General features: G+C 57.3%; 1 protein-coding gene across 1 annotated transcript in view; it reads left to right on the plus strand.

Annotated features, from left to right (window-relative positions):
• AGRN (agrin) overlaps positions 1–21,841 on the plus strand; it is a 101,347-nt gene that overhangs the window by 46,756 nt on the left and 32,750 nt on the right. Inside the window, 9 exon segments of the mRNA XM_058855444.1 lie at positions 804–1,019; positions 2,937–3,161; positions 6,448–6,672; positions 8,347–8,553; positions 13,856–14,077; positions 18,222–18,416; positions 19,245–19,445; positions 21,235–21,380; positions 21,474–21,579. Coding sequence (XP_058711427.1) covers positions 804–1,019; positions 2,937–3,161; positions 6,448–6,672; positions 8,347–8,553; positions 13,856–14,077; positions 18,222–18,416; positions 19,245–19,445; positions 21,235–21,380; positions 21,474–21,579 — 1,743 coding nt within the window.

The raw sequence follows: 21,841 nt of genomic DNA on the forward strand, positions 1-21,841 counted from the left end.
CTGTGTGGGCTCTGTGGGCACCTGGGACAGTGTGGTCACCTGTGTGGGCAGTGAGGTCACCTCTGTGGTCACCTGTGTGTCCCTGTGTGATCCTGTGGCCATCTGGCCCCTGTGGTCACCTGGGACAGTGTGGTCACCTGTATGGGCACTGTGGTCACCTGGCCCCTGTGGTCACCTGTGTGTCCCTGTGTGATCCTGTGGTCACCTGGCACCCCGTGGTCACCTGTGTGGGCACTGTGGTCATCTGCTCCCTATGGTTACCTGTGTGGTCACCTGGTCCCTGTGTGTCCCTGTGTGGTGCTGTGGTCACCTGGCACCCTGTGGTCACCTGTGTGGGCAGTGAGGTCACCTGTGTCCCCATGTCCCCTGTGTGTCCCTGTGTCCCCAAGGTGTCCCTGTGCCCCCTGCGTGTCCTGGTGTCCCCAGTGTGTCCCGGTGCCCACTGGCTCTCCCCGTGTCTCCCATATGTCCCTGTGCCCCGTGTGTCCCCTGACTGTCCCTGTGTCCCCCTGGCTGTCCCCATGTCCCCTGAGTGTCCCCTGAGTGTCCCCATGTCCCCTGAGTGTCCGTGTCCCCGCAGGCTGCCGGGGGATGCTGTGTGGGTTTGGTGTCCCCGTGTCCCCCGTGTGTCCCCATGTCCCCTGAGTGTCCGTGTCCCCACAGGCTGCCGGGGGATGCTGTGTGGGTTTGGTGTCCCCATGTCCCCTGAGTGTCCCCATGTCCCCTGAGTGTCCCCGTGTCCCCCGTGTGTCCCCATGTCCCCCATGTGTCCCCGTGTCCCCTGAGTGTCCGTGTCCCCGCAGGCTGCCGGGGGATGCTGTGTGGCTTCGGGGCCGTGTGTGAGCGCAGTCCCTCGGAGCCGGGCCAGGCCTCGTGCGTGTGCAGGAAGGGTCCCTGTGCCCCCGTGGTGGCCCCGGTGTGCGGCTCCGACCACTCCACCTACAGCAACGAGTGCGAGCTGGAGCGGGCCCAGTGCAACCAGCAGAGGAGGATCAAGGTCATCAGCAAGGGACCCTGCGGTGAGTGGGGCTGGCTGTCCCCGGGGACAGGGACACCTGGGACAGGGACACCTGGGACAGGGGGAGTGGGGCTGGCTGTCCCCAGGGGAAGGGACACACCAGGACAGACAGAGTGGGGCTGGCTGTCCCCAGCTGGGCAGGGCTGGAGTGGATGGTGGCAGGGCTGGGGTCAGGGGGACACTGTGGGATCAGCGGCACTGCCTTGGGGGTCAGCAGAGTGCAGCAAGGAGGGAAAATGATGGGGAAACAATGGAGAAATGATGTAGAAATAATGGAGAAATGATGGGAAAATGATGGAGAAATTATATAAAAATAATGGAGAAATGATGGGAAAGTGATGGAGGAATGATGGGAAAAGATGGAAAAATGATGGAGAAAAGATGGGAAATGATGGAGAAATGATGGAGAAAAGATGGAGAAATGATGGAGAAAAGATGGAGAAAAGATGGAGAAATGATGGAGAAAAGATGGAGAAATGATGGAGAAATGATGGAGAAAAGATGGAGAAATGATGGCCTCAGGCTGGGCCAGGGACACCAAGGCTGGGAAGGGACACTGAGGAATCACCAGCTCTGCTTTAAGGGTCAGCAAAGTGTGATCAGGAGGGAAACTGATGGAAAGATAATGGAAAACTGATGGAAAAATGATGTCCAGGGGCTGATCCAGGGGCGTGTGACAACCCCCTGAGGAGCATCTCTGATGTCCTGGGGATGGGGACAGGGCTGGTGGCAGAGGACACTGAGGAATCTGGGAGTCAGCTTTGGGAATCAGCAGGGTGTGATCAGGAGGAAAAATGATGGGAAATGATGGGAAAATGATGGACAGCTGAGGTGTGTGATAACCCCCTCTGGGCAGGAAAACATCTGCCACAGCTGGAATTGGGGGCTGGGTGTGCTGATAAAAGCTGATCCAAGCTGATCAAAGCCCTTCCCTGGGCTGGCATTCCAGCTGGGAGCCCGCAGCTGTGGGAATGAGCCCCCTCCAGGCTCCTCAGCTCCCAGGAAATGAAGTTGACCTTTCTGTCTGGCTCCCAGTGAATCCACACCCGGCTCTCCTGCTGGGATTCCTGCACGGGAGAGGTGGATTTCAAATAATAATCATCAGGAAGCGACAAATTAAGGGGGGGGGAAAAAGGAATTTGTCTGCGAGGAAATTGCTCCTTGAGCTCTTCCTCTAATTAGGGTTTGCAGGAGGGGCCTTGAGGACCCCGGGTTGGTTTTCTGGAGCTCCCAGGGAGCGTTTGCAGGGAAAAGAGGATTCGGGAGAGGTGGAGAGGGTGGGAAACGAGAGGAGAGTGGAGCCAGGAGGGGAGGGAGCTCCTTCCTCCCGTGCTGAGGGTTTGGAATGATCCTCGGTGGGCACTGGGGGGGATGGACTCACTGCTCAGGAGCTGGGAACGGCTCTGCCTCTGGAATCTGCTGGAGCTGCTGGAAAATCATCCACTGCACCTGGATTGGGGTGTTTGGAGGGATGGATTTGGGGGATATCGGGATATATCAGGGTTACCCTAAGAGGAACGGGACATCCCATGCCGTGCTGTCACCATGTCCCCTCCCCGTCCCTCGGGCTCCAAGGATCCACTGAACTGGTGGAAAATTATCCATTGCTGCTGGATTGGGGTGTTTGGAGGGATGGATTTGGGGAATATTGGGATATATTTGGGTTATTCCATGAGAGGAACAGGGCATCCTGTGCTGTGCTCTTCCCTGTGCTGTGTCCCCTCCCCATCCCTCAGGCTCCAAGGATCCACTGAACTGGTGGAAAATTATCCATTGCTGCTGGATTGGGGTGCTTGGAGGGATGGATTTGGGGAATATTGGGATATATTTGGGGGTTGTTCCATGAGAGGAATGGGACATCCCGTGCTGTGTCCTGACTCATGCCGTGCTCTCACCGTGTCCCCTCCCCGTCCCTCAGGCTCCAAGGACCCCTGTGCAGAGGTGACCTGCAGCTTTGGCAGCACCTGTGTCCCCTCCCCGGACGGCCAGGCCGCCAAGTGCGTGTGTCCCTCGTCCTGCGGCGGCGTCCCCGAGAGCCCCGTGTGCGGCAGCGACGGCCGCGACTACCGCAGCCTGTGCCACCTCAACAAGCACGCCTGCGACAAGCAGGAGAACGTCTTCAAGAAGTTCGATGGGCCCTGCGGTGAGGAGGGGCTTGAAGTGTCTCGGGAGTGAGGGGGTTAAAAATAAAAATATCCCTGGGGAGGGGATTTTGGGGGAAGGAGCGGTGGGAGAGGGGGTGAGGAGGAACTTGGCTGTCAGCTCAGGAGGGTCTGGCTGGGCTGGGAAGGGGCGGGCTGGGCAGTGAAAGGTCACTCTGGGCAGTGAAAGGTCACTTTGGGCAGTGAAAGGTCACTCTGGGCAGTGAAAGGTCACTTTGGGCAGTGAAAGGTCACTCTGGGCAGGAAAGGTCACTTTGGGCAGTGAAAGGTCACTTTGGGCAGTGAAAGGTCACTGTGGGCAGCTGAAGGTCACTGTGGGCAGTGAATGGTCACTACGGGCAGCCAATGGTCACTGTGGGCAGCCAATGGTCACTGTGGGCAGTCAGGGGTCACTGTGAGTAGCCAGTGGTCACTTTGGGCAGCTGAAGGTCACTCTGGGCAGCTGAAGGTCACTCTGGGCAGCTGAAGGTCACTGTAGGCAGCCAATGGTCACTGTGGGCAGCCAATGGTCACTGTGGGCAGCTAGGGGTCACTCTGGGCAGCTGAAGGTCACTCTGGGCAGTGAAAGGTCACTGTGGGCAGTGAATGGTCACTACGGGCAGCCAATGGTCACTGTGGGCAGTCAGGGGTCACTGTGAGTAGCCAGTGGTCACTGTGGGCAGCCAATGGTCACTCTGGGCAGCCAATGGTCACTGTGGGCAGTCAGGGGTCACTGTGAGTAGCCAGTGGTCACTGTGGGCAGCCAATGGTCACTGTGGGCAGCCAGGGGTCACTGGGTGACAGCTGCTGGAGCTGAGAGCGAGGCAGCGCTTTCCTTTCCCTCCCTCGGGGTGTTTGTGCTGGAGCCCCCCCAACCCAGAGAGCAATTCCAGCATCTGGGAACATCCACCTGCCCTGCCTCCTGCTGCTCCCCCAAACTGCTCCTGGGATCAGAGATTCCCAAACTGCTCCTGGGATCAGAGATTCCCAAACTGCTCCTGGGATCAGAGCATCCCAAACCGCTCCTGGAATTAAAACATCCCGAAGAGCTCCTGGAATTAAAGCATTCTGGAATTAAAGCATCACAAAAGGCACTGATCCCAAAGTTTGAGGGGGGATTCCTCCTCCTCCTCTCGTCCCTGGCTCGTGGATGCCAGGATGAGAAGCAGCTGCATTCATGAGGAAATCCCAGGATCAGGCAGGACATGCTCCAGGCTGCTGGCTCTCCCTGTGGGAAGCAGGGTGGGAATTTTGGGGCCGGGCTGGGAAGCTGGGAGAGCTTGGACTGTGCTCCCACAGCTCGGAGCGGGGTGGGAGCGGGAGGTGTGAAGGAGGGGCTGTCCTGCTGGCAGCTCCGGGATTTTGGGGCACAGGATAAGATTGGAGCCTCCAGGAGCGCCTGGTTTCAACTGGGAATCACCAGGAGCTCAGGGAGGGCTGCAGGATCTGGAAGTGCCTGAAGGAATTTGGTGTGCTGTAAGGTTTGGGATGTGCTTTGGGATGGAGGGAATCGCTTCATTCCCATGCTAAAAGGGACAAATCCAGCTGGGACCCTGCCCTAAACCATTCCTGGGGGATGTGGACATGGCAGAAAGGAAGATCCCAATTCTTGTTGTTGTTTTTCCCCCTTGTCAGCCTGGGGCTGTGCCCAGTGCAGGGATTGCAGGGATTAAAGGGTGGGAATATCCCCCGGTGCCTCTGGAATCGCAGACGAGGAATCAGCACTCTCCAGGTGCCTGCTTGGCAATCCTGTGGGATTAGGTGCAGCCAGCACATGTTTTGCCCCTGGTTTTGGAGTCCTCAGGGGAGCTCAGCTCAAAGATAAACCCAGATTAGAGCCTAAACCTGGATTAGAGATGTGAGGCACGACAGTCTGGGCCCTGGCTCCTTCCAGGGCTTTTCCAGCACTTTGGGAAGCCTGGGAGGGATAAAAGAGCAGGATGGGAGTCCCAAGTGTCCTGCAAACATTCCTTGGACTCAGAAGGTTTGTCTGGATCAGGAGAGAGGCAGAGGGGTGTGAGGGCAGTTTGGAATGGGGGAAAAGGCTGAATTTATCCCCGGAGAGAGGCAGAGGGGTGTGAGGGCAGCTCAGGATGGGGAAAGGTTGAATTTATCCCAGGAGAGAGGCAGAGGGGTGTGAGGGCAGCTCAGGATGGGGAAAGGTTGAATTTATCCCAGGAGAGAGGCAGAGGGGTGTGAGGGCAGTTTGGGATGGGGGAAAAGGCTGAATTTATCCCAGGAGAGAGGCAGAGGGGTGTGAGGGCAGTTTGGGATGGGGGAAAAGGCTGAATTTATCCCAGGAGAGAGGCAGAGGGGTGTGAGGGCAGCTCAGGATGGGGAAAAGGTTGAATTTATCCCAGTGCTGTTCCCATTGGAAATGGCCTCAGCAAGGAGCGAGTCCTTTGGGGCACAAAGGAAGGTTTGGGGAGGCTCTTGAGGCAGGGAAGGAGCAGGGCTTGGGAATCAGCAATTTGGGCATGGAATTGTCAGGAAGATTAATCCACAAATACCAGAGGTTTATGTCCAAAAAGGAGACAGAGGAGTCCTTTTATTTTATCTGAGTAAAGGGAGAGGCCATGGGCCATTCCCCTGGGGTCTCTCCAATTTTTGGAGGGTGCAGCCTCCCTTTTATCCCAATTTCCCGGCCGCAGGTCCCTCTCTCTTTCCCATTGGCTGAGGTCCTTGAGAGGCACAGACCTCACAGAATGCCTGATACCAAAGATTCTCCTTTTAATTTTTAATTCTTACAGAGTTTATGGTTTTCCCCGATTGTCTCTTTCATCTTTCGACATCCAATTCCATTTACCGGCAAACCCACAGTTTGTTTGTAAAGGCAAATATCCTTTTTTCCATTCACCGATCAGTGGAAACCATCCCATTGTTTATTTCATCTCTCAGCGCTGGTTTTATTTCCCTGTTTGTAAAGACAAAATTCCGCTGGGAATGACTCCGTGCTGCCCCTCCCTCCCTCCACAGACCCCTGCCAGGGCGTCCCGAGCGACCCGAGCCGCGTGTGCCGGGTGAACCGGAATGCCTGATACCTAAGATTCCTCTTTTAATTTTTAATTCTTACAGAATTTATGTTTTTGCCCCATTATCTCTTTCATCTTTTGATATCCCATTTCATTTACCAGCAATCCCACAGTTTGTTTGTAAAGGCAAATATCCTTTTTTCCATTCACCAATCAGTGGAAACCATCCCATCTCTCAGCGCTGGTTTTATTTCCCTGTTTGTAAAGACAAATTCCGCTGGGAATGACTCCGTGCTGCCCCTCCCTCCCTCCACAGACCCGTGCCAGGGTGTCCCGAGCGACCCGAGCCGCGTGTGCCGGGTGAACCCTCGGACACGGCGGGCGGAGCTGCTGCCCCGGCCCGAGAGCTGCCCCCCGAGCGGGGACCCCGTGTGCGGCGACGACGGCGTCACCTACGGCAGCGAGTGCGCCATGGCGCGCGCGGGGGCCCTGCGGGGGATGGACATCCAGAAGGTGCGCTCGGGGCAGTGCCAGCAGCAGGGTGAGTGTCAATCCTTCCAAAGCCCCTTTGGTCACGGGCAAAGAGCCTCCAGCTAACCCAGGTTAGAAAGGGCTGTGTTTGTTCACCGTCTCCAAAAGGTGTGACCGCCCCCAACGAGGTTCTCTCCCCTCTATTTATCTCCCAGATTTGTGCATCCCATACGTGTGCATGGCCCCAGTGTCGCTAGAGGATGCAGAGAGCGAGGGTTCAATCATAAACAGCAGCCAGTGATTTATTTTCAGGAGGCAAAAGTTTTTATTTCGGGGTTCTCAACCCTTTTTATGAGGTGTTCCATACAGGTTAACCTGACCGGTACAAGGACACCTCCTTCATCCCATTGGTGGGACAAGAGAAAAACACTCTCAGAACATCTGTGTCATTGTTTTGAGACACCAAAACCTTGTTTTCACAACAGCCTTTGAGAGAGAGAAAGCTCCCAAAAGACTTTCCCTTGAAGGATCAGATCAGCCCCCGAGAGCCTGAAACTCTCTCGGGCTCAGAAAATCATGTCCACACCCCAGCAGCTCCCATCCCCACTCAGCATTCACATGAAGATGTCAGTGCACAGTTCTTCTCTTCAGTTGGGTCGGTGATCTCAGATCGGGTCAGGGTCTCAAACTGGCTTGGTGACCCCAAAGGATGAAGTCAGGAAAGTCTTCCTCAGGTCTGTGCAGGCTCTGGCAGGATCCAGGCCCTGCTCAGTGATTGATCAGTGCAGAGCCCAGGTGCTGCCGTTGTTCTCACCAGGTTCATTCTGTTCCTGTAACAGCTCCCTCCACTTTCTTCTGTAAACAAGCTCGTAATTATAACATATAATTAATAACAATGTGACAATTAGCTCTGGCTTAAGCATATAATAGTCATTAACTTACCATTAGCTTATCTGACTTATATCTTGGTCGTTATAAAGTGCTTCTGACTCTTAGCTAAAATTTTAACTGTTCAAAAATCACGATTCAAGTGCCTCGGCATCCTCCTCCTCCTCCTCCTCCTCCTCCTCCTCCTCCTGTGTCGGAGCTCAGCAGCACTCTGGGCACCAGGAACATCCCCTTGGTGCCCAAAGAGGCTGCCTGGAACAGAGGCTGGAATAAAGTAGGGATCTAATAATAATAATAAATAATATAGAATACAGAATGCATAATAAACATTAATTAATAAATAATTAGTAAATAATTAATAAATAATAAATAATTAATAAAATAATAAATAATAGAGGAATAAAGTGGGGATTTATTAAAAGGCCTTCCAAGGATGCACCTTGGGCAGTGTAAGAGCCCGGCTGAGGCTGTACCCAAGCTGGACCCTGGGTCAGGAGTTTTCACCCTTTTATAAGTTTTGGTCCATATCCACATTGGGGTTAATTGCCCAATCACAGCTTCAGTTAATGAAGTCTCATCCTCCCAGTTTGCTCCATCAATTCACTGTTTACACTTTCTGGGCCTGAAGCTGTCAGGTGTCCTTGGTTCTGGGGCTGGAAGGGATTGTTTTAACAATCCTTTCAGTTAATTATCTAAACTGTGAGGAGAGCTCGCTCCCGGTCTAGGTGAAGTCCAGAGTTATCCCAGTGCAGTGCAGGGTCTGGAAAACACGAGAGCCGAAAGCTGAGGCCGTGCCCTGACCCCCATCCCGCAGTGCCGGGCTGGGTGTGAGCGCTCTGGCCTGTCCCCACCGCAGACAAGTGCAAGGACGAGTGCAAGTTCAACGCCGTGTGCCTGAACCGCCGCGGCGCCGCGCGCTGCTCCTGCGACCGCATCACCTGCGACGGCGCCTTCCGACCCCTGTGCGGCCGTGACAGCCGCACCTACGGCAGCGACTGCGAGCGGCGCAGGGCAGAGTGCCTGCAGCAGGCCAGCATCCCCACCAAACACAGCGGGCCCTGCGGTGAGCACCGGGGCCACCGGCCGGGGACACCCCCAGAGGGGTGCTGGGCACAGCGGGCCCCCAGGGGATGGGGGGCCTCAGATTGTCCATGGGGATGGGGGGCCTCAGATTGTCCCAGGGGATGGTGGTGCTCCAATTGTCCCAGGGGATGGGGGGCCTCAAATTGTCCCAGGGGATGGTGGTCACTCCTGTTCCATGGGGATGGTGATGGTCAAATTGTCCCAGGGAATGGTGGTCCCTCCTGCCCCATGGGGATTCTGGTCCCTCCTGCCCCATGGGGATTCTGGTCTTTGCTGTCCCACAGGGATGCTGATCCTCAAATTGTCTCACGGGGTTGCTGTCCCTCCTGTCCCATGGGGATGCTGGTGTCCCTCCTGTCCCATGGGGATGATGGTGTCCCTCCTGTCCCATGGGGATGATGGTGTCTGTCCTGCCCCATGGGGATGATGGTGTCCCTCCTGTCCCATGGGAATGCTGGTGTCCCTCCTGTCCCATGGGGATGATGGTGTCTGTCCTGTCCCATGGGGATGATGATGTCTGTCCTGTCCCATGGGGATGCTGGTGTCCCTCCTGTCCCATGGGGATGCTGGTGTCCCTCCTGTCCCATGGGGATGATGGTGTCTGTCCTGTTCCTTGGGGATGCTGGACCCCAAATTTTCCCATGGGGATTCTGGTCCCCCACCCACCCTTGGCTCTTCCCGGCTGGCTCCAGGCAGGGTGGGATGTTGGGAAGCTGCAAATGGATTCCTGCTGAGCGAGGCAGGGGCTCAGCCTCGTGTGCAGCCGGCCTGGCCCGTGGCTGGTTCCGTGTCCGTGTCCCTCCAGCAGCCCCGGTGTGTGCACGTCTCGCTGTCCGTGCTCCTGTCTCTGTCCCGTGTGGGGGACACCCATTTGTGTTTGAACCAAGTGTCTGACGTCCTGCTGGTTCCTCCCTACCTCATTCCCTTCAATCCATGCCATCCATTACTCCTCCCAGGGTAGTGCCAGTCTCCAAACCCTTCCCACGCTCTCCCTTCCATGCCTGCCTGCTTCTCCCAGCTCCAGGTGCTCTCCGCCGGGAACTCTTCCCTCTGTGCTCTCTCTGGAGCTCTCACCGTGTCTTTGTCTCGTCTCTAGGAGAAGCTCCCCAATGGACCTTTCTCAGGAGGATGGGATGGGGCTTTGGATCCTTAGGATGCTGGGAATGTCCAGTTTTAACATCTCCCCTGGGAAGTGAAGGAGGTTAAAGCAGCCATTGCATTGATTTGGATGAGTTACAGGTTGTTCATTTCAGCTCAGTTCAGTTTTCCCCACCTCTGGAGCTGCGTCCTGTTCTTTTAAGCTGATGTTTAATCAGGTATCAGCTGGTCTGAGCCTCCCGAAGTGCTTGGGAATCAGAATCCCACATTGGGGATGTGCTTTGTTGGCTTTGTGCTCCTGCTGGAGGCTTTCGAGGCTGCCAGACCCAGCTGCTGGAAAAGAATTTGTCAGGCTCCCAAAATCCCACTCAGAATAAGCACAGCTGTTATTTTTAAGCATCCGTTTCTCTGTGTTTCTGCTGGGGGAATGGCTGGGAGTCAATTCCCCAAGTTTTCCCAGTGGGAAGGGCTGAGCTCCTGATCCCAAGGGGGGGATTTTTTGCAGCCCTGGCTCCCTGGGCTCTCTTCAAACCCTCCCCTGGCCTCCTTGAGAGGTTAAAAGTTCCCAAATCTCTGGGATGAGCAGGGAATTCGTGCTGCTCCTCAGCGTCAGCCACGCATCATTTTCACCGTGTTCCGTGGAAAAAAGCCAGGAGCAGCAGGATGTGGCCCTGGTGCACCTGCCATTCCTCCCTCCATCTCCTTTCCTTTATTCCAGCTCCCTCCCCACTCCAGGCCAGCATCTGTTTCCAGGAGCTGCACCCTGCTGGGATAGGAGCAAAAAATGGGGGAATGAATCAAAACCAGGGCTCTGTCTGCCAAAACCTGGGATTGCAGAGTCCCTGAGGCAGCTCCAGGCAGTCATGCAGCCCATCCCCAGGAGGTGTGAGCAGGTTTTTTTATCCAGCTCTGGAGAGGAAAAGGAGAAGCTCTGAGTGCTGGGGAGCTCATCCGTGCCTGGGTGCTGTGGGAATGCAGAGCCAGGAGGGGCCTGGCAGCGTTTGAACCCCTGACAGCACCTGCCTGACAAACCCTGAGCTCTCTGCTGCCTTCTCCAGCACCTGGGCCAGCCACACAAAGCCAAACAAAGCCATCCAAGCCTTGTCTGGAATCCTTCTCAGTGCCACAGCTGGGAGAGAAGGGATGGGATGAGGCTGAAGTGGGAGGAAAGGAAAGGAAAGGAAAGGAAAGGAAAGGAAAGGAAAGGAAAGGAAAGGAAAGGAAAGGAAAGGAAAGGAAAGGAAAGGAAAGGAAAGGAAAGGAAAGGAAAGGAAAGGAAAGGAAAGGAAAGGAAAGGAAAGGAAAGGAAAGGAAAGGAAAGGAAAGGAAAGGAAAGGAAAGGAAAGGAAAGGAAAGGAAAGGAAAGGAAAGGAAAGGAAAGGAAAGGAAAGGAAAGGAAAGGAAAGGAAAGGAAAGGAAAGGAGGAAGTGTCTGTCTTTTCCTCTCTGTCTCTGCTCTGCGCTCCTCTTTTTCTCCCTCCTTCTCTCTCTCTCTTTCCTGTTTCCTCTGTGTCTTGTGTTTTACAGTGTTGCCTGTGTGGAGGAAGGAATTCTGTCCTGGCACCACCCTCCTGCTCCCAGCCCGGACATCTCTGCTGGGAGCTCGGCTCTGCCCCTCCTCCGTGGCCAGGGCCTCTCCTGGCCTCCTCTCACTGCTCCCACCTCTCTCTAGTTTGGCCTGAGAGCCCCCCAGGATGGAGAGCTTGCCCTGGGGGGTTTGTCCCATCCCTCGCCCCAAACTCTGCCTGCTGGAGTGGAAATTGCTGGGCTCTTGTCCGATGCTTGCTGTGCCTTCGAGGCAGAGTGGGAGCAGAGGTGGGTGCTGGGAGCCCGCCGCTCCTCAGCCAGCTCCTCCCGGGGCTGCTGCATCGCTCTGGACCGCTCCTGATCGATCTTCCCTCTCCTTCTGCTCCCAACTAACCCCCCTCGCTTCCCCGCCTCGTCCTTCCCGGAGTTCCTGCTGCCCGGGGCTGCGGCGCTTCTCCCCGTGCTGTCCCGGCTGTGTGTCCTGCTTGTCCCTGGGCCCAGGAGCTCCACAGGGATCCCAGCTCCCTCTCCCAGGCTCGGAGGAGCTGGCTGTGCTCGCGGGTGGCTCTTCCCTGGGAATATTTCCCTGTGCAGCACCGACGGCTGTCCCAGGCATGGACTGATGGGCTCAGTGCCTCTTCCCTACAGTCATCCCCAGCTGGGCTGGCAGGAGAGCTCAGTATTCCCTGGATATTCCCAACATCTGGGATTCCCAGATCCCTGGGCTTGGCTAGGTGTCTGTTCAGAGCCAGGGAATGCTTTGGGTTGGAAGGATCTTAAATTATCGTCCAGTTCCAGCCCCCTGCCACAGGCAGGGAACCTCCCACTGGCCCAGACTGCTCCAAGCCTGGTCTGGAGCACTTCCAGGCTCAGCAGCAGGTACAGGATCAGGCCCTGGCATCACCCAGGGTGCAGAGAGAGAGTTGGGCTTTACCTGTGCCTCAGTTTCCCTCCCTCCAGGGTGGAGCAGGGCCAGGACTCAAAGCAGGTCTGCATTAAAGCCCAGCTCAGCAGGTCCTCGCTTCTCCCACCCACAGCAAAATCAGTTCCAAAGCCCCTGAGATGTCTGGAGGTGCCCAAGGCTGCATGTGAGATATTCCAGGCTGGGATTTGGGAATTCCACGTGCTGCATCTCCAGCGTGTTCCTGCTGGAGAAGGATGGGGAGTGTCAGGGCCGGGTTCTCCAATAGGGCTGGCTCCTCCCGGTGCTCCCACTCCCATTCCTGTGCTTCCCAAGGCAGGAGGGTGAGCCTGGATCTCAAACCAGGGATTATCTTTGCTTCATGCCCAGGAAAACTGTCCAGAGGGAATTTCCCCATGGAAGCTGTGTCTGTGTGTTGGGGGGACGCGGTTAAGGGACAAAACCAGGAAACAGCCGGGGGCAGCTCCCCAGAGAGCAATTCCTGGTGCTGGGGAAGCGCTCGGAGCTGCAGGGACACTGGGGACAGAGCTGCAGAGGGGCTGGATTGTGTCCTTGTGCCTGAACTGTCCCCCTCTCCCTGTTCCTTTGCAGACCCTTGGCTCTGGGCTGTGACTTGGTAGGTGCTTCCCAGAGGCAGATCCTGATCCGGGCATTCCCGGGCCCTTCCTGGCTGGCTGGCACAGGGCTCCAGCCTGGCTGCTGCTCTGCAGAGCTGCCACCAGCGTGCTGCTGCCAGGGGAGGTGCCCAGGGCCTCTCCAGAGGGGCCTTTCCCAGCTTTCTGCTCCGTGCCTGCCTCGCTGCCGGGGCTGGGCTGTGTCTGCTGTTGCTCCATCTCCTCCGGGCCGCATTGTCTGTCCCCCCACGTCCTTGTCCTGTGTCCTTGTCGCTGTCCAGCACCCATGGAACCCGTGGTGTCCTTTCCTCGTGCCAGCCCCTGGGCAGCGTCCTCTGTCCCCAGCAGTGCAGCCACCTCGGCTCCTGGCTGGTGGGGGGCATTCCTGGAGGGAATTCTTGGTTGGGAGCTGGGATGAAGCCCTGGGATGTCCCTGCCAGCAGGGAGTGGGACATGGCCTCTGCTCTCTGCTGGCACTTTGTCACCACTGAGCATCACCCAGGGGAGGTGCAGGGCAGGGATCTCAGATCCAGAGGGAATGCTGCCTCCCAGCTGGGGAATTGCCAGCCCCTGGCAGGCTCAGGGCTCTGCTGCAGTCCCTTCCTGAGGGCTGGCCTGAGAGAAGGACACGGGTTGTCCCCTCCTTGGGAAGAGGAGGGAGGAGGATGGGACAGGGGATGAGCGGTGTGGCGGAACCAAGCATGTCCTCTCCAGCCAGCTCCTCCTGGGGAACCCCACGAGCTTTTCAGGGAACAGTGTGATCCCAGGTGTGGATCCCAGGGAAGGGAACTCTCCCTGTGAGAGCTTTGTGGAAGGTTCTGCCAGTGCTGCTGCTGCTGCTCCCATTTCCGGGCAGGGGCCGAGGTGGGAATCCCGTTCCCGGCGTGCGGGGGAGAAGATCCCGTGCCTGCTGCCCACCCCTAACCTCTGCCACGCATGGGGACCGTGCTGAGCCGGGCATGGCGGGGCGGCATGGAGGGGCCAGGGGCCGGGCTGGGGGCCAGCCCCGCAGCTCTGCGCGTTCACCACGGCTTGGGGCAGGCAGGTGTCCCCGTGGGACGCCGGCACGTCCCGCTCCGCCACCCGCCCGAGCCACCCGCGCCTCTCCTGTCCCCTCCGCAGACCTGGGCGCGCCCAGCCCCTGCCTGAGCGTGGAGTGCGCCTTCGGGGCCACGTGCGTGGTGAAGAACCAGGAGGCCGTGTGCGAGTGCCAGCAGCAGTGCCAGGGCCGCTACGACCCCGTGTGCGGCAGTGACCAGCGCACCTATGGCAACCCCTGCGAGCTGCGCGCCATGGCCTGCGTGCTCCAGAGGGACATCGGCATCAAGCACAAGGGGCCCTGCGGTAAGGACGGGCTGGGATCGTGGTACTGGTGGTGGTGACGTTGGCTGTGTTCTCAAAAAGGACATCAGGGCCAAGGACAAGGGGCCCTGTGGTGAAATTTGGGGCAGAAGTTCTTGTTTTGTTCCTGTTTTGTTCTTGTTTTGTTCTTGTTGGTGTTGTTGGCTTGTGTCCTCAAAAGGGACATCAGGATGAAGGACAAGGGGCCCTGTGGTGAGATTTTGGGTGGGATTGTTGTTTTGTTGTTCATGGCCTGTGTCCTTCAGAGGAACGTCAGGACCAAGGACAAGGGGCTCTGTGGTGAGATTTGGGGTTTGGTGTTGTTTTGTTGTTGTTGTTGGCCTGTGACCTCAAAAGGGACGTCAGGGTGAAGCACAAGGGGCCCTGAAGTGAAATTTGTGCTGGAGGTTCTTGTTCTGTTGTTGTTGTTTTGTTGTTGTTCATGGCCTGTGTGCTCCAGAAGGACATCAGGGGCAAGCACAAGGGGCTCTGTGGGGACATTTGGGCTGGAGGTTGATGTTTGGTTGCTGTTTCATTGCTGTTTGGTTGTTTCGTTGTTGTTGTTTTGCTGTTGCTTGGTTGTTTGGTTGTTTAATTGTTGTTGTTTGGTTGTTTGGTTGCTGTTCATTTGTTGTTCAGTTGCTGTTCGGTTGTTCAGTTGTTGCAGTTGTTGTTCGGTTGTTGCAGTTGCTGTTTGGTTGTTGTTCGGTTGTTGCAGTTGTTGTTCAGTTGTTGTTCAGTTGTAGTTGCTGTTCGGTGGTTTGGTTGTTGCAGTTGCTGTCCGGTTGTTTGGTTGTTGCAGTTGCTGTCCGGTTGTTTGGTTGTTGTTCAGCTGCTGTTCAGTTGTTGCAGTTGCTGTTTCGTTGTTGTTTGGTTGTTGCAGTGGTTCGGTTGTTGTTTGGTTGTTGCAGTGGTTCAGTTATTGTTCAGCTGTTGTTTGGTTGTTGCAGTTGCTGTTTGATTGTTGTTTGGTTGTTGTTCGGTTGTTGCAGTTGTTGCTTGGTTGTTGTTTGGTTGTTGCAGTTGCTGTCTGGTTGTGGTTTGGTTGTTGTTCGGCTGTTGTTTGGTTGTTGCAGTAGCTGGTTGCTGTTCAGTTGTTGTTCGGTTGCAGTTGCTGTCTGGTTGTTGTTCGGTTGTTGCAGTTGCCGTTCGGTTGTTGCTCAGTTGCAGTTGCTATCTGGTTGTTGTTTGGTTGTTGCAGTTGTTCTGTTGTTGTTCAGCTGTTGTTTGGTTGTTGCAGTTGTTGTTCTGTTGTTGTTCAGCTGTTGTTTGGTTTTTGCAGTTGCTGTCTGGTGGTTGTTCGGTTGTTGCTCGGCTGTTGCAGTTGCTGTCTGGTTGTGGTTTGGTTGTTGTTCGGTTGTTGCTCGGCTGTTGCAGTTGTCCATCCGTGTGCCGGTGCACATGGATTGGTGCCTGAGCCCGGCTGTGACGCTGCCTGTGGGCACAGAGGGTTTGGGCTGTTCCAGCTCAGTGGAGGCAGGAGAGGATCGAGAACCCACCCGGGATGTTCCTTCCTCGCTGGGAGACAGTCGGAATGAGTGAGGAGCTGTTCCCCCAGCTCGGGATGAGTGAGGAGCTGTTCCCTGTGCTCGGGATGAGTGAGGAGCTGTTCCCCCAGCTCGGGATGAGTGAGGAGCTGTTCCCTGTGCTGGGGATGAGTGAGGAGCTGTTCCCTGTGCTCGGGATGAGTGAGGAGCTGTTCCCCCGGCTCGGAATGAGTGAGGAGCTGTTCCCTGTGCTGGGGATGAGTGAGGAGCTGTTCCCTGTGCTGGGGATGAGTGAGGAGCTGTTCCCCCAGCTCGGGATGAGTGAGGAGCTGTTCCCTGTGCTGGGGATGAGTGAGGAGCTGTTCCCTGTGCTCGGGATGAGTGAGGAGCTGTTCCCTGTGCTCGGGATGAGTGAGGAGCTGTTCCCCCAGCTCGGGATGAGTGAGGAGCTGTTCCCTGTGCTGGGGATGAGTGAGGAGCTGTTCCCTGTGCTCGGGATGAGTGAGGAGCTGTTCCCTGTGCTCGGGATGAGTGAGGAGCTGTTCCCTGTGCTGGGGATGAGTGAGGAGCTGTTCCCTGTGCTGGGGATGAGTGAGGAGCTGTTCCCTGTGCTGGGGATGAGTGAGGAGCTGTTCCCTGTGCTCGGGATGAGTGAGGAGCTGTTCCCTGTGCTGGGGATGAGTGAGGAGCTGTTCCCTGTGCTGGGGATGAGTGAGGAGCTGTTCCCTGTGCTGGGGATGAGTGAGGAGCTGTTCCCTGTGCTCGGGATGAGTGAGGAGCTGTTCCCTGTGCTCGGGATGAGTGAGGAGCTGTTCCCCCAGCTCGGGATGAGTGAGGAGCTGTTCCCTGTGCTGGGGATGAGTGAGGAGCTGTTCCCTGTGCTCGGGATGAGTGAGGAGCTGTTCCCCCAGCTCAGGATGAGTGAGGAGCTGTTCCCTGTGCTCGGGATGAGTGAGGAGCTGTTCCCCCAGCTCGGGATGAGTGAGGAGCTGTTCCCTGTGCTCAGGATGAGTGAGGAGCTGTTCCCTGTGCTTGGGATGAGTGAGGAGCTGTTCCCTGTGCTCGGGATGAGTGAGGAGCTGTTCCCCCAGCTCGGGATGAGTGAGGAGCTGTTCCCTGTGCTTGGGATGAGTGAGGAGCTGTTCCCTGTGCTGGGGATGAGTGAGGAGCTGTTCCCTGTGCTCGGGATGAGTGAGGAGCTGTCCCCCACACTGCACACCAGGTCTGGCGCTGTCCCTGACCCTCCCTGCCCTGGGGTGAGGTCAGCAGGAGCCATCCCAGTCCCTGAGGAGAACCCAAACACTGCTCAGACCTTCCCGTATCACAGAACCACAGAATATCCTGGGCTGGGATCCACAGGATCCCTGAATCCACCCCACCAATCCCACCCTGGAGTGGTTTCAAACACTCCTGGAGCTCTGGCAGCCTCAGGGCCGTGCCCATTCCCTGCTCCAGGCTCTTCCCTCTGCCCCCTGTGCCAGTCAGGGTTTGCAGCCTGGCACAGCCTTGGCTAAACTGGATTCTCCCAGAACCAAATCTTTGGGATGTTCAGGTGGGGCTGAGCTAATGGCAGATTGATCAAAATACAGATTTTCTGCCCCAAACCTTCATGCTGGGAATCAGGAGCTGGCAGCTCTCATCATCCCCTCGAGCCACAGATCCCCAGCATGGGCCAGGATTTCTGCCACAGAAAAAATCCTCCAGGGTAGGATAAAAACGTCCAGGGCAGGATAAAATCCACCAGGGCAGGATAAAAATCACCAGGGCAGGAAAAAACCTCCAGGGCAGGATAAAAACATCCAGGCCAGGATAAAAACCACCAGGCCAACAGCAGGAACCGAGCAGGGGGTTGGTGCCTCCTCCTCCTCCCCATTGCCAAGGCAGCAGCTGCTGTGTGAAAGAAAAGCAGGAAAAGCACCTTGGAGCCAAATTCCTGGTGAAATGACTGGCAGGGAGGGAAGGGAGGTGTTGGGAGGGGAGGATGAATCAGTGAATACCCAGGAGTCAGGGGATGTGCTGGCTGGTGTCTCCTGCAAGGAGGGAGAGCTGCTTGGAGAGGGGAATTTTTACAAAATCAAGGTTTTCTGTGCCCCCAGCCTGGCTGGGAGTGTGCCAGGTGTGATGTTACACCTGCATATCCAGCAAAACAATCAAGCTGAAGGTGGAATTCCCCTTCCCACCACATCTTCCTGTGGGAATCTGCTGCCTCTCCGCCTGGAGCCGGTGGCTGATTCCTTGCTCCCTGTAATTGTGATCTCTCCCACCTCTTTGCTGGAACAGCCGTGGTGACAGTGACACTTCAGCCCCTTTCTCAGGGCCCTGATGGCTTTTAGAGGAGTTCTTGCCTTTCTCCTCCCAGCCTCTCCCTGCTCCTGCATCCCTTCCTTGCAGCGAGTTTTATTTCTGCATTGGTTTGGTTCCGAGCTGCCTTGGGAGGTTTGGGTGGGATTTTGGGTGGGATTTTGGGAGGGTGGCGAGGTTGCCCAGAGAAGCTGTGTCTGCCTCATCCCTGGAAGCGTCCAGCTTGGAGCCACCCTGGAGAGCAGAGGGTGTCCCTTAAAGACGAGCTTTAACTCCAACCCAGACAATTCCACGATTCCCGTGAAATCCCACACCTCCTGTGCTGTTTCAATCCTGATTTTTCCCCTCTCCCTGCACAGACCGCTGTGGCAAGTGCCAGTTTGGTGCCATCTGTGAGGCAGAGACGGGGCGCTGCGTGTGCCCCACCGAGTGCGTGCCCTCGGCTCAGCCCGTCTGCGGCACCGACGGCAACACCTACAGCAGCGAGTGTGAGCTGCACGTCCGCGCCTGCACCCAGCAGAAAACCATCCTGGTGGCTGCCCAGGGCCACTGCCGTGAGTGTGCCAGCGTCCCCTGTGTCCCCCGGGTCACCCTGGGGCTGCTGAGGGGGCAGGGAGAGGATGCTCGGCCCCGCTCGTCCTGCTCTGATCCCACTTTTATCCTGGATTTGGTCGCTCGCGTGCCCTGCCCGAGTGACCATCCCTTTAACCTCTGGAATAATTGGATATTTTGGGGCTCTCCAGCAGCTTTTTAGCTCCAGCTGGTTTGGGTTTCTCCCTCGCTGGAAGTGCCCCCCATGTTATTTGTCTGAGCCAAGCAAAGAAATTGGATTAATGTCCATGGGGCAGAGTCGGGAATTAGGCTAAAAACGTGTTAACAGCCAGCAGCAGAGCTGAGAGCACGAGGCTCTGTTTGATCCTTTCCCTCCCCTCCATCCCCTGGGGTCAATTCCTCTTTGTTCATGCCTCCCCTCCCCACTCCCCAGCCGGGGGAGCTGTCTGGGCTAATTTCTTAATGAATTAAAAGCCCTGCTCAGCTTCTTCATTAGGACAAAAGCTGCCATGATGATTCGAGCCTCATAAAAACCTGTGCAGCTGGGGCTGGGTGTTCTGGGGTGAGATTCTCCAAGAGTTTGGGGGAGGATGGGTGAGGGTGGCAGCTGACTCCCACAATAAACCATTAAATGGGATTTTTCCTCCAGAAAGAGCTGCTGGGCAATCCGAAACGCTCAGGGTGGGCACCCAATAATTTGTGGGGTTTAACTAAGGGATGAGGTGACAATCCCCGGCTCCGGGATGCAGCTCCAGCGGCTGCGGGAGCCGCTGGGGTGGCTGAGTGTGTCCTTCCCTGTGTCCTTCCCTGTGTCCCTCCCTGTGCCCCAGAGTCGTGTGGCAGCTCTGTGTGCTCCTTCGGGAGCCGCTGCGTGGCCGGGCAGTGCCTGTGCCCGCGCTGCGAGCGCCAGCCCCCGGCCCCGGTGTGCGGCACCGACGGCGTCACCTACGGCAGCCCCTGCCAGCTGCAGGTGGCCTCGTGCCAGCTGCAGAGGAGCATCGAGGTGGCCAGGATGGGACCCTGCGAGGACGGTAGGTTGGTCCTGCTGCCCCCACGGCTGGGGGAAAGGGGAGAGGGTTTGTGTACCGGGAGCTTCGCTGCTGCCCCCTGTGCCCTGTCAGACCCCAAACCCCCCAGAACAGCAGGTCCTGTGCCCTGTCAAACCCCAAAACCCCAGAACAGCAGGTCCTGTGCCCCATCAGGCCCCAAACCCCCCAGAACAGCAGGTCCTGTGCCCTGCCAGACCCCAAACCCCCCAGAACAGCAGGTCCTGTGCCCCATCAGGCCCCAAACCCCCCAGAACAGCAGGTCCTGTGCCCCATCAGACCCCAAACCCCCCAGAACAGCAGGTCCTGTGCCCCATCAGACCCCAAACGCCCCAGAACAGCAGGTCCTGTGCCCCATCAGGCCCCAAACCCCCCAGAACAGCAGGTCCTGTGCCCTGCCAGACCCCAAACCCCCCAGAACAGCAGGTCCTGTGCCAGCCACGTGTCCCTCACAGCACCCTGTGCCATGTCAGACCCCAAAACCCCAGTACAGCAGGTTCTGTGCCCCATCAGACCCCAAACCCCCCAGAACAGCAGGTCCTGTGCCCCATCAGACCCCAAACCCCCCAGAACAGCAGGTCCTGTGCCAGCCACATTTCCCTGCTGCCCTCTGTGCCCCACAGGACCCCCAGCACCCCCAGTTCTGTGCCAGCCCCCTTCTAATTCCAATCCCCATTCCGCTATCCCAGTTTTTCCCAATTCTGTCCAAACTACCCTTGGAGCCAGGGCCTCCCCACCCTCACAGGGAGGAATTTTTCCCCTATTTCCCACCTGAATTTCCCATTTTTCAGTTTGAAGCCATTCCCCCTTGTCCTGTCTCTGCATCCCGTGTAAATTTGCCCTCTCCAATGGCATCCCTGGCATCCTGGCCCCTGGCCGGGCTTTGGAACTGGATGATCTTTAGGCTCCCTCCCAACCCAACCCATGCCATGGCTCTGTTGAGCCAGCAGAGCTCCAGGGAAGGTTTTGGGGTCGGCTCTACCTTGCTTGGTGAGCCTAAAAATAAAGAACCTGCTGAATTTTCCCACAGTGGGGAAAGCTGCGGATTCCTGCTGGCACAGGGAGGGAGCTGAGATTCCCTGGCACACGTGGTGCTGCTGGGAAGGACGTGAGAGCAGGGCAGAGCTGAGGAGAGGGGAACAGACAGAACAGGGTGTTTGATCACAGCCCCGCTCGGGGGATTTCAGGTTGCTGTCCCTCTGCGAGCAGAGCCTGAATAATTCTCTGTGTAATGCCAAAGCCCAGGCTTTGATCACTCCATAAAAAGGGCCGGGTTCCCCTTCCCCCCTCTCCTTTTCCCCTTTCATCAGCCTTTGAAATCAGCCACATCTCTGCTGCTGCGGCTGCAGCTTCCTGCAGAGCGTCAGGGATGTCAAACCTCTCCCTGCCCCAAATCCCAGCCCTCCCCAGCTCATCCCCAGCTCCCTGTGCAGGTGGGTTTGGGATGGGGAGAGGAGCTGGATCCCAGCATGGAGCGGGATTGCCACCCAAGCCAGCAGCAGCTGGGTGGGCACAGCTGGGGAAGGAGGAGCTCGGGCCACCTGCTCCGAGCCCCTTTGCACTGTCACAACCCCCGCCAGCAGTGGGACACCTGCCTCGTCCACCTGGGGCAGGAATTTGGGGCTGGAAGGTGAAATTTCCTGGGATTTGGACGGGTCTGTGCAGCTCTGGACACGTCCTCAAACCGGGACGGGCCTTTGTCCCTGTCCCCTGCGCGTCCCCCGGCTCTGCCCCGCTGGGAGGGAGCCCCGTGCCACCGTGTCCTTGTCCCCAGAGTGCGGCTCGGGGGGCTCTGGCTCGGGAGATGGCAGTGAGTGCGAGCAGGAGCGGTGCCGGCAGTTCGGGGGCTGGTGGGACGAGGACGCCGAGGATGAGCCCTGCGTGTGTGACTTCACCTGCCTGGCCGTGCCCCGCAGCCCGGTGAGCCCTGCCCTCCTGCCGGCCCTCCCCGGGCACACGGGCACCCCGGGCCAGGACAGACACCCCTGAGCTGTCCCCTCACTGTGCTGGCAGGTGTGTGGCTCTGATGGTGTCACCTACGCCAGCGAGTGCGAGCTGAAGAAGACGCGGTGTGAGAAACGCCAGGAGCTCTTTGTCACCAGCCAGGGAGCCTGTAGGGGTGAGTCCCCTGAGGGAAGCCACCCCTCCCTGCTGGGTGTGTCCATGGGTGTGTCCATGGGTGTCCCCTGGGTGTATCCCCTGGGTGTTTCCCCTGGGTGTGTCCCTGGGTATCCCCTGGGTGTGTCCCTGGGTGTGCCCCCTGAGGGAAGCCACCCCTCCCTGCTGGGTGTGTCCATGGGTGTGTCCCCAGGTGTGCCCCCTGGGTGTGTCCCTTGGGCATGTCCCTGATGCCCTTTCCCTGGGAATAAGCAGGAACTGCT

This window comes from Poecile atricapillus, chromosome 22, assembly GCF_030490865.1.
Source record: "Poecile atricapillus isolate bPoeAtr1 chromosome 22, bPoeAtr1.hap1, whole genome shotgun sequence".
Taxonomy (NCBI): Eukaryota; Metazoa; Chordata; class Aves; order Passeriformes; family Paridae; genus Poecile; species Poecile atricapillus.